The sequence below is a fragment of the Lissotriton vulgaris genome, chromosome 2_1 (assembly GCF_964263255.1).
Source record: "Lissotriton vulgaris chromosome 2_1, aLisVul1.2, whole genome shotgun sequence".
Lineage (NCBI taxonomy): Eukaryota > Metazoa > Chordata > Amphibia > Caudata > Salamandridae > Lissotriton > Lissotriton vulgaris.
In genome coordinates this window covers 842471810-842489056 of record NC_141687.1, presented here as the reverse complement: position 1 = coordinate 842489056, position 17247 = coordinate 842471810, and the positions used below count along the sequence as shown (strand labels likewise).

General features: G+C 44.3%; 1 protein-coding gene across 1 annotated transcript in view; it reads left to right on the top strand.

The window, feature by feature from the left end:
- LOC147731271 (transient receptor potential cation channel subfamily M member 8-like) overlaps positions 1-13109 on the top strand; it is a 416422-nt gene extending 403313 nt beyond the window's left edge. Inside the window, exons 27-28 of the mRNA XM_086954174.1 lie at positions 4125-4158; positions 11609-13109. Coding sequence (XP_086810300.1) covers positions 4125-4158; positions 11609-11659 — 85 coding nt within the window. The 3' untranslated portion in view covers positions 11660-13109. The remainder of the gene's footprint in view (positions 1-4124; positions 4159-11608) is intronic.
- Positions 13110-17247: the final 4138 nt, after the last annotated feature.

Sequence of the window (17247 nt, the reverse complement as noted above, 5' to 3'; positions counted from 1 at the left end):
GTACATATGTAAAAGGATTGCCCATATATTGTTGAATAAGTCGATTAGACCTCTGAATTTGTAAAGGACTTTCCCTATTTCAGCGATGATGTAACTTTCCAGAATCCATTTTTCAATTTGAGATGTCAAGGTGAATTTCTAGCATTATAGAAGTTGTATTTGGAGTTCTAATACCACATAAAGCCCAGATATTTAGATGTATACAAACGTTTTCTTTTAGCTACATAGTGGTTGTTATTTCTAAAAGAATCAGAACAAAATTATTGATAAGGTGCACTCAGTTTTAGAATGGAATAGGTGACAATTATATTATATAATTCTGTGATGTGAGTAAAACAAGAAACCACATGTTGTGTTGCTGTAGAACATAATAACTAAATATAGGTGTAAGTTCATACACTGTATTAAAAGTACAACGGTGCCCTTAATCTGAAGACAATTAAGACGCATCTGTTTTAAAGAAACAAATAAATAAGAGCTGCCAAATGGTGCCATGGTATGTATGGCTGCGAAATGTCTCTTGTGACGTAAATAATTGTCGTTGGCATATTTCTTGTGCCCCATGCTTGATGTGTGCAGCGGACTCTGATTCATGAACATCTACTGATGCTCGTCATGGTGATACTGGTACCCCGTTTGACCTTTTGATTCCCCCGGACTCAACTCCGCAGCATTGGAGGAAATGAAGGCACAAATCCATATGTAAAAGAGATTGTCCTTGTCTTTTATGCTTACTATGAAGATTTTACCCTCGAGGAAGGACACACAATTATGCCTTTTTTATGCACCCTATCAATCCTGCCGTTCTTTTAGTGGTGCTCGCTGTACAAAGTATCCAAGAACTCGTGACAATTAAGAGAAACAGATCCTCGCTGATTGATATGAAATATAATGTTTATTACAGACCTAAACTTCTATCATCTGTGGATACTCAAAGTGAGTATAGTACCGGAATATGGAGCTTTAAATATTATACTACAAAAATATCATAGCAAATATATTGACGACCAAAAGTTCAATAATCATATGTGGTTAATTGAATGCTCATTATACTTAATTCCACATCTCTGTACCTTGACCATATATGGTTTTATGGTATATAGATATAGAGTTAAGACACTACAGCTATACTTATCAATATACACTTACCCGATTTTTGGTCCTTAATATTTTACCTATGATAATCTTATACCAGTACATCTCTGTAGTCAATATTGTGACATAAACCTGTCACAGTGTAGACCATTTATGCTGTCAAAAGCATGTGTTCTCAGTCCTGTATTGTGTGGATGAGTTCTTGTTCCTAGTTACTATTTTCTGTCATACTTAATTCTTTAGCCCTTTTTGCACAGGTTCCCTCACAGCCCTATTTCTGTCTATCTAGCTCATGTTCTCCAATTAGTTTGTATCCTTTTCTGTTTTGCTCTTTGTTATTTTCTTTCTTGGTTCTAGGATCCCCTTTCTCTTTCCATGTGATTTTTTTTTTAACTCTTTTTATTAACATTGTTTAAAAGACCATACTTCACAGGAATCACATCCATTGGTATACAGAGAGGTTGATACAGTACATCAGTAGTAGTATTCAAGAGTGAACAGAAACTAGAACACATAGAAAGGTTTCCCCGGGTAGACCTACATACCATGTTAAATTCATGTAGCAAGTGGGGTGGCCTGGGTCCTCTCTACCAACCACCTCTCCACCCCCTTTCAACTGTTTCATATCAATCTCCCTCGCACAGCCCTCTGTATCTTTGCCAGGGCGCCCATATTCTGTATCATTTTTTAACTCACTCCCTACTCTTATACACTGTTTCTTCGGCCCGCTGGCACCAGTCAAGGTCTCGCCCCCACTCTTTCAGTGTCGGAGACAGAGATGTCTATCAATTCCTGGCAATGTTTCGCTTAGCGATGCCAGCTGCAATGGCCAACCATATTTCCGCATATATGGACCAATCATAGTCTCCTTTAATCATCAATAGAAGCCATTTTGTGTCCATTGGAAACGTCACTCCTACCACCCTGGACATAATGTCTGTGACCTTCTGCCAGTACCCAACAATTTCTGGACACTCCCATAAAATATGTGGGAAGGGTCCCTCCTGCTGACATCCACTAATGCACAATGCTGTAGGGGTACTGCCCCAGGTGTAGAGGTGCATGCGGGGATAATAGGTACGGTGTAATATCTTAAGTTGTACCAGCCTAAATCTGAAGGGACCCCCCAATCTCTCTTGGGCTTTGACTTTGTGTTGCCTCCTGCCACGCCTCATCATCTATACTTCCCAGGTATTTAACCCATGCCTATCGGAGGACCGTCAGAGGTTCTGGTACACTGTTTATCAATTTATGGTAAATCGTGACGGTCACCTTCTTGGGAATGGGGTCAAGTAGCAGCCAATCCTATAATGGGGAATAGTCTGGAACAGAAGCGTCACTTGGGATGTGGGTGCGTAGTGCATGCATTAGTCTCAGGTGATGATATCGCTGGGTCTGGTTTAAATTATAGTCCAGCTGAAGTTCCTCAAAAGTGAGGGTAGTATCCCCCTTTAAGACATCCCCCAAGTACTCAATGCCTATCAATTTCCATCCTCTGAAGCCCGTTAGATTCCATGTGATCTTTGACCTCTTCTGGTCAGTCAAAGTACTACTTCTAGAATATTCCTGTGTTCAATCACAATATCTTGATAAATGTTTATACATACATACTGATTACTGCAGAACCCCATACATGCTGCCTGTGAAGGAGCAGGGAGACCGACTATTTTTAATCGGATCGTTTCTAAACCTGAGGTCATCCCCTGAGTTTAATCGTGCAATGGAATACAGTATTACAGGCCCGGCTACAGAGATTCACGAATATACAGGAAATAGGTGATATCCAGCACCTGAATTAAGATCGGTGGCTCCCCCCAGGCAGGGTATACTTTTCTTGAATATCAAAACAGAAAGTGAACGAATAGTGCTACGTAGAAGTATTGGCACGAGTACTTGAGCAAAGTCGCAACGCCACATGAGGACGCGAAATCGCAAGGTGACTCTGAGTAATCCCAGAGCATTTATACTGAAGAGAAACAGTCCTGAAGAAGGTGCCTATTACCAACACCAAAACGCTGCATCGACATTTGTTCTCTTGAACATTTTTTAAAATATTGATGTGTAAAACTTTTTTTAAATTTCTCCTCAAAAATATTATGATGTATTGATTTTTTATTGATGTTTGTATTTGTTATTGTGTATATATACAACCATACCATGCAGAATAAACATGTATATGTTTTAAGTTTTTAACCATAATCTCGTCAAGACAGTATTTTTTGATGACTTGCACACCTTGTGTTCTGTTAAATTGTATGTATAAACTACCAACACTATCGATTTATGTACTTGAATGTTTAGCTCCCCTCTATACGAGCAAGTTCAATGGTTTCTGTGGTTGTTAGATAGACCTAAAGAATAGGTGTGTTCACAAGTCCAATCTTGGACGCATATATTTTTCTGGACTATATCATCTGTCCATTAGATATATGCCATAGGGACACTCTTAAAGTTTTTTATACATACATAAAGACAGTGGGTACATCTTACATGGCTACCTTCTTTCTGATGGAGCTGGATTTGAAGCTGCAATTGAAGCTTATTCAATAAACAAATCCACTTTGAATTGTCTTTCCAGCATTGTCATAAAAAAGGCACAAGTAAAAATGAACCCTCCTACTGCTAGCAATATATATGGATTAATTGATATTGTTGGTAGGTATGGACAACAGGACACTGTAGTATGTCCTTGGATCCATTTGCCTTGCTTCTTGCCCAATGACACATTTTGCTGCTTCTGCAAACTCCAGTAATCCCGAATGCCTATCCAATTGGCACTCCTATCTCTTATCTTCAGCTCTTACGCCCTGCTGCTGGATCCTATGATGCTGGAGGTGGAAGGGACCTTTGCACACTTTTGACCTCAGGAGCCATCTGACTAATTTCTGTGGATTGAGCTCTGGTATTGTTTGTAATGAATCAAGAGTCTTTGAATTGTATGTATATCTTTCATTGCCAATGTTTGCACACTAATTGCATTTGATGGGCACTGTATGCATAAATTGTCATATTTCGTTCTGTCATTCCAGGTTGGAGGCCCGATTTCAGAAAATGGAAGAAAAGGTAAGAATATTGCTTCTCTGTTCTGTTTCAGGAGAGGAATTCTTAATTGCGGAGGGTATACGCTTATTATCACACTTGTAATCTGAGACAGACTAGGCTTTTTAGTAACCCCATCCTAAAATTATCCCTCACTCCCATTGCAAGACCTCCTGTCAAAAGGAGCTCCTTAGAGCTTTGTGCTTCAAGAACTTGAAGGCCAACTTGATTTTTCAAAATAGTGTGTAATCTAAGTAATGTATAGGGGAGCAGGTAGGTGGTGGACTTCTTGGTAGTTTGTTATGGGTTATGTTTTGTTATGTTATGTTGTGTTAAGTTATGCTTTGTGTTATGTTATGTTAATGTAGTTAGACTTGTAGAGTGCACTCCTCACCCATGAGGGTTCTCGGGTGCTAGGGTTGAGTGGGTGAATGATCCCAGGGAGTTATTTGAAGAGTCAGGTCCTCAGCTTCTTGTAGAACTCAAGAAGTGAGGAGTAAGCGCTGATGTACTATAGAGGTAATTCCATGTTTTGGGTGTGATGCCCAATGTTGTGTAGGGCTTTGTACGGGTCTGAGTAGTTTGAATCGGTAGTGTTTGTGAATGGAGCACCAATGGAGTTCCTTGAAGTGTGGTGCGATGTGGGTGTGTTGTGCTCCAGTATGACTCTTGCGGCAGACTTCTGTATGGTCCGGAATCTTGGAAGGAGTTGCTTGAAGACTCCGCCATAGAGTGTGTTACCATAGTCGAGCCTGCTTATCATGGGTGCTTAGGTGACGGTCCATCTGGTGTTCTGTTTTAGCCATTTCAAAATATTATGTAGGATTATTATAATGTGAAAGCAAGAGGTGCCCACTGTATTGACTTCAGCCGTCATGGAGAGTTAGTCATCTAGGATGATTCCCAGGTTTGTAGCATTGTCGGTGGGTGTTGCTGTTGGTCCTAGCTCTGACGGCCACCAGGTGGAGTCCTGAGGGGTACTTGTTACCAAAGAACAGAACATCTGTCTTGTTGGAATTGAGTTTCAGGCAGTTTGCTCTTATCCAGTCTGCAACTATGGTCATGCAGTTGGTAAAGTTGGTTCTGGAGGTGGTAGTTTTGTCCGTCAGGGAGAAGATGAGTTGGGTGTCATCAGTATATGAGATGATGGAGATGCCTTGGGATCGGATAATGTTAGCTAGATGGGTCAAGTAGATGTTGAACAGGGTAGGGCTGAGAGAAGATCACAGAGGGACTAAGTTACTCAGTTTCTTGGTCTCTGATGTGAATTGTGGCATTCTGAATCTTTGGGTTCTTCCCGTGATAAAGGAACAGATCCAGTGGAGTGTGGTTCCTTGGGTTCCTATGTCATGGAATCTTCTGATCAAAGTGTAGTAGGAGATGGTGTTGAAGGTTGCGGATCCGTTGATTAGGATGAGGGCTGCTGTTTCACCTTGATCCGGGATGGTTCTGATGTTGTTGGAGGCTGCAATGAGTGCTGTTTTGGTGCTGTGGTTCTTCTGGAAGTTGGATTGGGTGTTTTCCAGTGGGTGGTGGGTTGAGAGTTGTTTGTTGAGGGCCTTCTCCATCACTTTCACTGGGTGCGGGAACACAGATATTGGACGACATTGCATAAGTGGTGTGAGTCGACCGGTGGTTATTTGAGAAGAGGTAGGCTTAGGAGTTGATGGTAAGTGGAGCAACAAAGTCAGTGATGAGGTTAGTAAACGTGGTTTCTGGACCCGGTATTTGACAGGTGAGGGTCCTGTGCTAGATGAAGTTATCGGAGATTTGAAGTTTGAAGTGCAGGTGTTCCATTAAAGGGGCGGTATTTTTTGTGGTGGTCGAGCATTTGAGGGATTTTTTAAAGATGATTGAGAGTCCTCCACCATGCTTATGGTTGCGGCCCGTCATGCGATCTTGTAGCTGTGAGTATTGTCATGGCAATGTCGGTGCCGATGTGGAGTTGAGCTAGGTTCCAGGATAAAGAGGAGGTCTGGTGCTTCTCTGCTTAGCAGGTCCCAGAACCCAGTTAAGTGTTACGTGTTTACCGAATGTTGTTGTGTTGGTTTGTGGAAGTGTGAGGTGTAGGGTGGGGGTGCAGGTGGTGTGGTTGGTTTGTGAGTGAGGTGTGTGTGTTGAAGGCTGCATGAAGTTGGCAGTGTGAGCAGGAGAAGGCTCCCACTGTGTTGCTAGGCGCAGGTCGGGATCGGTGTAGTGAGTGGTGTCCTGAGTCGAGAAACCGAAGGAAGGCTGCAGAGTATTGTTTTGGGGGGATAGGACCAGGGTTTTGGCAGTGGGTGCAGTTCAGGTATAGACAGGCCTGCCTTTGGCGTGCGAGAAGGCGTGCTCCCTGTGCATGCAGTGACTGCTATTAAGTAGGTCCTTTGAAGGGGTGGAGAGCAGGGGGTGGTGGGTGGGGCTTCTCGCAGCAGAGAGAAGAGGTGTGAATGTGAAACATGAGGAGCAGGTATGGAGCAGAGGAGACTGGAGGTGAGGAATATGAACAGGAAGGGAGAGGGGGGCTGAGGGGGCCTGCATCGGGGAAAGAGCTGGAATGGAAAAATGGCACACAAAAAATAGGCAAAAAAGAGACAAAAATTAACAAAGTAGAAAGGGGCATGAAATAGAAAAAGGTACAAAGAGAAAACTACAGAAAATGCACAAAAAGAGAGCTACACAGAAATAGAACAAGCATTTACAATGCAATGGTTTTGCCTTTGTTAAAGTTAGAGCTATTGGCATTGCTCTTGACACTCTGAAGCTCCACTCTGAAGCTCCACTCTGAAGCTCCACTCTGAAGCTCCACTCTGAAGCTCCACTCTGAAGCTCCACTCTGAAGCTCCACTCTGCACTCTGAAGCTCCACTCTGCACTCTGAAGCTCCACTCTGCACTCTGAAGCTGCACTCTGAAGCTCCACTCTGAAGCTCCACTCTGCACTCTGAAGCTGCACTCTGAAGCTCCACTCTGAAGCTCCACTCTGAAGCTCCACTCTGAAGCTCCACTCTGAAGCTCCACTCTGCACTCTGAAGCTCCACTCTGAAGCTCCACTCTGCACTCTGAATCTGCACTCTGAAGCTCCACTCTGCACTCTGAAGCTCCACTCTGAATCTGCACTCTGAAGCTCCACTCTGCACTCTGAAGCTCCACTCTGAATCTGCACTCTGAAGCTCCACTCTGCACTCTGAAGCTCCACTCTGAATCTGCACTCTGAATCTGCACTCTGAATCTGCACTCTGAAGCTCCACTCTGAAGCTCCACTCTGAAGCTCCACTCTGAAGCTCCACTCTGAAGCTCCACTCTGAAGCTCCACTCTGAAGCTCCACTCTGAAGCTCCACTCTGAAGCTCCACTCTGCACTCTGAAGCTCCACTCTGAATCTGCACTCTGAAGCTCCACTCTGAATCTGCACTCTGAAGCTCCACTCTGCACTCTAAAGCTCCACTCTGAATCTGCACTCTGAATCTGCACTCTGAATCTGCACTCTGAATCTGCACTCTGAATCTGCACTCTGAATCTGCACTCTGAAGCTCCACTCTGAAGCTCCACTCTGAAGCTCCACTCTGAAGCTCCACTCTGAAGCTCCACTCTGAAGCACCACTCTGCACTCTGAAGCTCCACTCTGCACTCTGAAGCTCCACTCTGCACTCTGAAGCTCCACTCTGAAGCGCCACTCTGAAGCTCCACTCTGAAGCTCCACTCTGAAGCTCCACTCTGAAGCTCCACTCTGAAGCTCCACTCTGAATCTGCAGCTCCACTCTGAATCTGCAGCTCCACTCTGAATCTGCAGCTCCACTCTGAATCTGCAGCTCCACTCTGCACTCTGAAGCTCCACTCTGAAGCTCCACTCTGAAGCTCCACTCTGAAGCTCCACTCTGAAGCTCCACTCTGCACTCTGAAGCTCCACTCTGAAGCTCCACTCTGAAGCTCCACTCTGCACTCTGAAGCTCCACTCTGCACTCTGAAGCTCCACTCTGCACTCTGAAGCTCCACTCTGAAGCTCCACTCTGCACTCTGAAGCTCCACTCTGAAGCTCCACTCTGCACTCTGAAGCTCCACTCTGAAGCTTCACTCTGCACTCTGAAGCTCCACCCTGAAGCTCCACTCTGAAGCTCCACTCTGAAGCTCCACTCTGAAGCTCCACTCTGAAGCTCCACTCTGCACTCTGAAGCTCCACTCTGAAGCTCCACTCTGCACTCTGAAGCTCCACTCTGAAGCTCCACTCTGAAGCTTCACTCTGCACTCTGAAGCTCCACTCTGAAGCTCCACTCTGGCTGAACATAACAGTCTGCAGTTTCACACGTTGCATTTGTGTTAGCTGCATTACGTCATAATTTATTGTCAAAGGCTGGTTCAAATATGTTCTTTCAATGTTTCAAGCTGTTTTCAAGCGTTCACGCTTTATTACAAATCACAAAAAGATGTTAATATTTCACTTCTGTTCTTGGATTTTCGTCACAATATAAAACTCTGAATATAATCTTCACAAAAGTTATTTACAAAAGTTTAAGCTATTGCCATTACAAATTAAATACATTATTTAACAATTAATTTAACAAAAAAAATAAAAGCCATTGTTATTTGTAATATCAATACATCTAAATCACGTAAATAAAAAACATGTTGCATTACAAATGCTATAGGTGTCACATTTGCGAAAGTTATAACTATTGGCATTGTAAATGACAAAGCTATTAATTTAGCTTTTTTAACAAACACATAAATAAATAAAAATGCCATTTATAAGACCAATAGCTCAAACTTTCCTGATGCGAGACCTATTGCATTTCCAATGCTTGTTTTTGTTTCACTTTTACTTGCGGCGTTACACAGTGTCCTTGATAAGTCGGTAAGCACTATGTTTTTTGAGTCACTCGATTTTGATTGACCGCCAGTCCTCAGCTAGTCATAAATCCATCATTTAGAGGCCAACCCTTCATTTGCAAATAGCCGTGCTATTCGAAGGTTTCTGACTACACAGTTAATCAAGTACTAAGGCATCTTTTCTTGACCTGGACTTTTCAGCGCTCAATATGGGGGAGTGTCACAGTGATCATCAATTGCCAGTGGCGCTTCTGTTTATTGAATGTGGCAGAGCAGCCCCGTCTGTGCTCTCCACGAAATAACTGAGCTGTCTGGAAGACTCAAGTAACCAAAATAGTCGCTGCTAACATTTTTTGTTTGCACAGGTCGTTATTTCATATCCGGACTGGGCCGACACGGCTGTTCAATCTTCTGAGGTCGATAAACTGAGTGCTGGTAATGTGCTGCTAATGTGTGCAGTTATTTTCCAACACTTAGAAAGGGACGAATTTGAGATTTTAGGTTCACAGATGCCAAGAAGGTTCAACGTGGAGGCATAATCGTAAGGTAGGTTCAACAACATTTTGCAGCCCACGCCCATCTGTCAGTCACGTTCAGCAATCATAGACACATCATACCCTGTGCGGCTCATCTGTGCGGTACACTGGTCATGCTTTCAGAATAAACAAGCATTTGCAATGCAGTAGGTCTCGCATTTGCTGGGTCTGAGCTCTTGGCATTGTAAATGACAATGCCTTTGTTTTGTTTTTTTAAATCTAAATAAAAGACATTGTAATTTACAATGCTAATAGCTTAACCTCTCGCAAATGCAGGACCTATTGCACTAAATGCTTGTCTTGTTTGCTCGCGGGCGCTGCGGGGGAGGGGCATTGCTGCTTAGTGCGATAAGTTTCACTTCCTGCTAGTTCACCGTTTCGGCATGTCGAGGGTCCGTGAGTGGAGCCGGATATGGAGGTAAGTGCGCCTGGTAAGACCGCAGCCAAGCCAAGGGTCACTCCGCCTAATGCATATTTGCTATTATCACAGCCCTTCCCTCAAAATACACTTGCTTGAATCACTGTGCCAGCGATGGCTTTGTGCCGATACTAAGGATGTCTGTTGTTCTGCTGCTCTGTGAACGTTCCCATGAGAGGTCATGGGGTCATGGGTTATCAGCCGTTTACAAGTCACAGACTCCCATGGCTGGAAGCTTATGACCCAGCTTTACTTTAATATTCATGGCAGCCCTGGCAGCTTCTTTTCCCCTCCCTACCTCCTTTCGCTTTTCTTCTTGGTTCCGACAACTTCCGTTTTGTTTGTGTGAGTGGTAAGGGGGCGGAGGGCTTGGTTGAGGGCAAGTGTCTGTTACGGAGCTCTCGCCACGAAGCTCCGCCCCCTCCCCGGCTCCACTCCTCAAACGGTGATTTCAGATCTGTATGCAATATTAACAAAGCAACGCATGGCCGCCCGTGCTTTCCTCGTACTCACTAGTGTTAAGAGGCGGTGGCTTCCGAGTTTCGAACAGCACTTCGCGCTGCAGGAGGTCATTGACAGTCACTAGTCAGCCCACTACCGAGCAGACTGACCCGGACCCAGCCCAGTCCATCCAGGGCTTTCAGTGGCATTCATCACAGTGTCTCACCGGAAGGCGGGCATCAGAGAGAAGCGGGAGGGGGCGGGAAAGGGGGAGGAGAGAGCTGACGACGGCCGGCCGGAGCAGAAGACGGGCACCAGGAAACAAGCGGGAGGGGGAGCAAGGGAGGTGCCGGCAATGCCGGAACAGAATCGGGGGCGTTCCCGGCGTCGCGTGACGTCGGCAAAAGCCAAAGAATGTCGGGAACGCCCCCGTGTCTGGTCCGGCATTGACGGACAGGCCCCTCATCCAATGGCTAGGCTCCATTTATGGAGCCAGCCAATGAATGACGAGGGCCGACCCAAAGCCACACTACAGTTCTCATTAGGTTTTTGCTGCGCAAAAAAGATGCGCAGAGCGCATCTTTTTGGCGAGGCAAAACCTAAAAAGGCCGAAAAGAGAAAACGGCTCCAAAGAGAGAAGGGCACAAAAGTCGAAGAAAGTGGTGAAAGAGAGCAGAAAACACAAAAGTGGCGTAAAAGAGGCGCTAAAGGGATAAGGGCACAAAAGTGGAAGAGACCGTAAAACAGACACTTGAGTGAATAAGGCAGAGAGAGAAGGAGTAAGTGAGAGAGAGGAGAGAGACGTGGCTGAGTGAAAAGGAGGAGAGAGTACACAGAGGGCGAGGTGGAAGCCTCGAAGCGAAGATCAGGTCTGAAAGGGCCTAGACTGGTTGGAGGACCAGTCCCAGGTAAGTGGGTGGGAGCTGGGCCTAAACTTTGAAGTGGTCTTATGCATACCCTTCTACTCATGCCCATGCACCCCACTATAGTTGAAGTCTCCATCTGGTCAAAGAACGGTCCCCTTAAAAGGGGTGGAGAAGTAGAAATATTACTTCTGCAGATAATATACCATGTCTGGCCAACACTCTGATGCCAATTCTAGTCAACTGGCAAGACTGCTGTTGACCTTCAACTTTTATGACCTCCTTGTCTATACTCAACATCCTGGAGGCAATTACACCGTATTGTGACAGCCAGGAACAATAGAATATCCAAGCTCACATGTGTATTTGCATACTAGAAACTCATAGTTACACACATTCCTTTCCTTCTGCAGGTGAATGACTTGAAGAGTCTCTTGCAAGAGGTTTCTGCCAAACTGAAATGAGCCACCAGATCTGACAAAGTGAGTATGCTAATTCTTTGGATTGCAGGACACATGCAAGGCAGTTCAGCTCCATGATCCACTGACGTTTGCGTGCTGAAGTCATAAGCAGGAAGTAAAACAGAAGTTCTAAGCTGAAGTAGTTGCACAATGCTGCTGTTTTATTTATTTTTTGTCTGTTTTTCCCTGTGATAGAAGCAAAGGAAAGAAACAAAGTCCGAGCGAAGAGCTTGCAAAAATCTGAAAACAACGAGAAGAAGATGCATCAATGGAGGCCCCAGAGAATGTTATTACATGTCTCCTCCCATTACTGGGTGGACAGCTCTGCCATAAGTGTGTCCTTTTGCCCCTAAGGATATCATAGCAACCATTAGAGGATGGCCTTTCCATAGTCCAACTTTACTCAACCAGGATTTCAATAGATGGTATCTCCTTCGAACTGCCCGAGAACAAGAGTGAAATGACGCCTTCTCTAAAGTTACGTCAACATAGCAGAAGTCACCTATGTGATAACAATGCCCGCTGCATGGAATTACACCTTCTCGTGTCCACCTCTCCCTGCTCCTCATTATCAGTTGGAGCAGATGATGTTGCAATGGGATTTTACAAACAATCAGCAAACTTTGTGCGATACCTGAACTCGATCTCCCCTGCATGATCAACAATGGTGGAGAAGGGATTTCCGTCATCTTGTGCTTCACAATAATTTATGCTTGCATTGTTCTTCCCCTCAGTCTGCCCACGGTGTGATTGATGGTACAATAGCACTTCTACTCGTCTCGCCCACAGTGTCAATGATGGTGCTTTGGCAGGGCCCTCACTCTGCAGTTTTCTTGAACGAAACCCTGAAAATGGTAAAAATAGTATGCTTGGGAGGTTAAGAACAAAATGGTCCCTTCCTAAATTAGCTTATTTAAAGCACAATATTAAAGCATTTCATTTTGAATGGTGCATTAGACCAATCACACTACAGACCCCGAATACATGCTAACAGAGATTTCCAAAGCCTCATTGTGGTAGGTGGTTTGTGGGGGCATGCACATATTCATTGAGGAAGACCTACTGTTTACCACAGTTTCAAGAAAAAGCTGAAAATAGTATCAGCAGGAGGTGGTCCAACTGCCCTGTAACAAGTTGGATGGTAGGACCACCCTGGGATCGCTGCTGGTGCCAGGGATCCATGATCCTTGGCGGTCTTGCAGCGGTCTGAGGCCCATAATATGCTGGTGGTGCTGCTGCGGCACCGCCAATCATATTGGGAGTTTCCTCACCATCCTAGTTTTCATTGCGGTGACCCCGCCATGAAAAGTGTGGCAGTGAGGAAACAGGGCCCCCTGGTGCCTCTGTGCCAGGGAAAGCACACAGGGGATAACATGTTGTGCCCCCTGTCTGCATGCCCCTCCAGTTCCTGCAGGGCATGAACTTAACAGGCCATGCCTGGCAGAAACGTGCATTGGCATTTCCATTGCGGTTAATATGAACATCAGATGCAGTAGACAAGAAAAATTATTTTCAAAATACTTCTAAACCTTGGAAAAAACTGTTATTTCAGTAGGAAAAATAGAGTGCACCTGCTCAGAGATCTAGCTAAAAGGACCCTCAGGCCCCAGTTTAACGCTGGTAGCCAGTTGTCTTCATCGGGTCCTCCTTAGTTGCTAGGAAAAGTGAAAGTCCTGACGAATGCTGAGCTGATTCATTGCTCGTTAAGCAGAAACATGTTGACCGTATTTTATCACTTTTCTTTATCTTCTTTCACATAATCAAGGGACTCATTGGTTCAAATTTGCACAACCTCTCAGTAGTCCTGAAAAATAATCACGTTTTTCAAACATTGGTTTTAATAGAGTTAGAGCTACCCTCTCATTAAAACAGTCTTGAGGAGTAGTCCATACTCTTTTTAACGCACTTCCACTTTTCCTAGCAACTAAGGAGGACCCGATGAAGACAACTGGCTACCAGCGTTAAGCTGGGGCCTGAGGGTCCTTTTAGCTAGATCTCTGAGCACGTGCACTCTATTTTTCCTACTGAAATAACAGTTTTTTCCAAGGTTTAGAAGTATTTTGAAAATAATTTTTCTTGTCTACTGCATCTGATGTTTATATTAACACTCTTTTGTTGTTTGGTATATGGATTTATAAGGGGCATGAGAGTGTTTTTTCTGACCCTTTCTCTCTTGTTGTTGGAATTATTTCCATTGCTGAGCCTTGCTAAGGCTCACGTATGAGCCTTATCACTGCATCACCGTGGGCCATCTGCACGGGACCACCCAACCTGGATTACTGTCAGGAATGGATCCAGTGGGCAGTCGCATTACGACTTTGGCTGTGTGGCAGCGGGCACTGGCTAGGCGGCATGCTGCCAGACCGCGAAAGTCATAATAAGGCCCTTTGTTAGTATACATCAAAAAAGCACAGGACTTTGAAGTCCTGCATCAATGGGAATAAGACATGATGCAGAGGCTTGAGTTTGGAGTTCATCCTACCCATACAAACACAGGCCTATCTACCCAGAGACCTTTGTAGGTTTTGTAGGAAAGTGTACCACCCTTTGATCAAAATACAGCTAATGTAGCAGGGGAATAGAACCTATTAGTTCAAGGAAGCTTGTGGACAAAGGGCTGAACGAGAGAAAACAGGTAAGTGAACAGAAGCTGTCATCTTATGTAGGACGTGATAGGTTAATGGATATTTTGCAATTTGTTGTGGACTCCGAAACTGTAACCCCAAAGTGAGGGCGCCTTATTAGTACCTGTATATCTTGTTTCTCAATATAATGGGAGCTTTCAGCTTTCTCTGCATGCGAGTGTCACAAAATCCATCTATTAGTAAAAGTATGTCCCTGTTTCCATGGTAGTTTTCATGGTGATAACTCAAACAAACATGGAAGCGTATCTGCCACTGTGGATGACTTGGCTGACAGGCCACCCTCTTTGTTGTAGTTCGCATAGCATCTTGGCAGACCTGATACGGGTAATAGAGGTGTCGCCTCCAACAGCACGTCTTTTTTTGCAGGGGGCATCTAAGCTGCCAGAGACAGTCGGTGAGGCATTTTTGGCAGATTCCCCATTACCACCCAACACAAAATCGACTCTTAGTGACTGCAATATGTGGAGTGGTGTGGCAGGTGCCACCTCTAAAAGAAGGATTGAAGGCCTCTTTGTGAACCTGGATAGTAGATGAAAGATCTAAAATGTGATAGAACATGAAACACTGTCAGTCCAAATTAGGTAAAACTATAAACTCTTTGGCGTGCACTAAAGATTGGCACTCTCTGGTGTTAATAGACGTCTTAGTATACACACTGGCTGTGATGACTGCCAAGAAATGAAAAGTAAAACCACAAAACAAATGCGAACTACAAGTACCGCAGTGCAACGGGTCATATTAGTGCAAACACCTGATCAGTACTGTAGGCAACCTGCTTTAAGAGAGGCGTGTTACCCTTTTATGTGTGAACCGATTCCTGCGTCACGTAGTAAGCATGTTTTGAGAGAAGGTGGGCTGTGCCTTGAGAAGTCTTAAATCAACAGTGGTTCACATTGGTATCAATCATTTCATAAAGGCTAATAAATTATGAGGTTAAATAACCTCATGCAATCAATGATAGAATATTGGTAAGTCAACAAAGACCATCACAGTACTACGTGAAGTAGAAGCGAAATAATGTTATCCCCAAATATTGCATTTCAACAAAATGTCTCTAAAAATATATACAAAACAAACAATACAGGAACATTATATGAACAAACACATTGAACTGTGCCCCCAGTGCAACAATTACAGCAAAAACAAACAAAACAATACAAGTATAGTGAAAAGCTGAAGGGTTTGTAGCAAACAACCTCTTGGATCCCTTAGAATATTCCTTGGAGACCTCTGTAATAATTGGTAGCATAGAATTAGAGAACGATGGTGGTCTATATTGCGTAAACCATGAGCGTCTGTGATAAATGTACCTGTATGTCCATAATTAAAAGGGGAATTATTAGCTATAGTTAAGGATATTGACAGAAACACACACGTGTACACCCGAGTGCGGTAAACAAATTGTGTACTTACTCTAGGGACATGGCCTGTGGGAGTAAAATGCACAGGTTTAAGTGAGCATTTGACTGTAATTATGAACAAGGTGATCCCCGAATCAATATCTAGAGAACAACTTAGCCCTGAACCGATGGCAGTCGCCACGAATACTAAGGGAGCTGTGATCTGCAAAATAGGTTCCTCCGAATGGCAGACCGCTGTGAGAAGTCAATGATCCGATATGGCAGAAAACTACACAGGGCATCCTCCCTCTCCTTCATGGAACGCAAAGGGCGCTTGAGGATTTAATTAAAAAAAATTGACAGCTATGTGTGCAGAGGTAAGCTGTTATGGGCATCACTGGCTTCACTAAAAGTCAGCTCACTGCGAGGAGATGGTGCTCCAATAAGGCAGAGGACATGGGACACCTGATCCGTTGGTTTGCATTGTCTCTCCGTCAACATTGGCTCCCTTAAGACAACATTGGGAAGATGATCTTGGAAGGGCCCTCTCAGACAAGCAATTGTTCGTCGTGCTAGAGGGTCCAACACGCATTCCCCCATCAGCGCGTTAACCAGATTCAGTGTTTTCTCTTACACCGGGCAGACCTCACCCTGGCCCAAATTAATAAATACTTTCACCGCACAGACTCAATCTGCCCTAGGTGTTGTTTACCCAACGCTGATCTTCTACACATGCTGTGGCAGTGCCCCACACTGTTCTGGGCTGGATTTGAGGCCACCTTGGCCAATTGCATGGAACGTTGACGTTCCATTTCATTGGAAGATATACATCTTACACCTCTTCAAAAGGGGCAGGAGTAACAGAGTCACTTCCGACTTTCTGGACCTGGGCTTAGTCACAGCAAAGCGCCTGATCACCAAGCACTGGAAGTAATCAGAAGCCTCACATGGAAAGGCTTGGAGCCACTCTCTACTTAATTGGGCCAAGGCGGAAAGTGTTGCCTTACAAAGGGAGGACCTCCCGGGCTTTGCAAATTTCCGCTAGCTGATAGTTGGGGGCTATTGTGGATGATCTGTTGGGTTTGGTCATGCAATCTGGAATTTCTAGGGAGAGGGGGGAGATTAGTTGGGTCACACGTTGCAACATGGGCTTTTACATGTGGTGATACATGCGGGTTGGGGAATCACAATACTCGGTCAACTAGTCAACACATTGATATCTAGCACATCAGTAAAGCAGACCAGTTTTTGTTGTAATTCCTCACAGCAGCAGGTAACAGGCAGTTTCCCCTACCCTTACTTATATTAATTTGTCCTCCTTTGGTTGAACCCTCCTCCCATTGTTCAAATGTATGACATGCCACACAGAGATCAACGGCGATGCACATTGCACAAGAACGCACTTAGCTGTGTTTTTTATAGATGTATATCATCTATTGTATACTCTTCATTTTCTCTCTCAATTGCATATAACTGTACATTTATGGATGTGCAAGCGTCATCGTCAATAGATGGCTAATGCAACCAAGACGTTTGCTAAGTATGTAACTGTGTAATACAAAATGTCAATAAAAAGATTCAAGCAAAAAAATAAAAATAAGGCAGA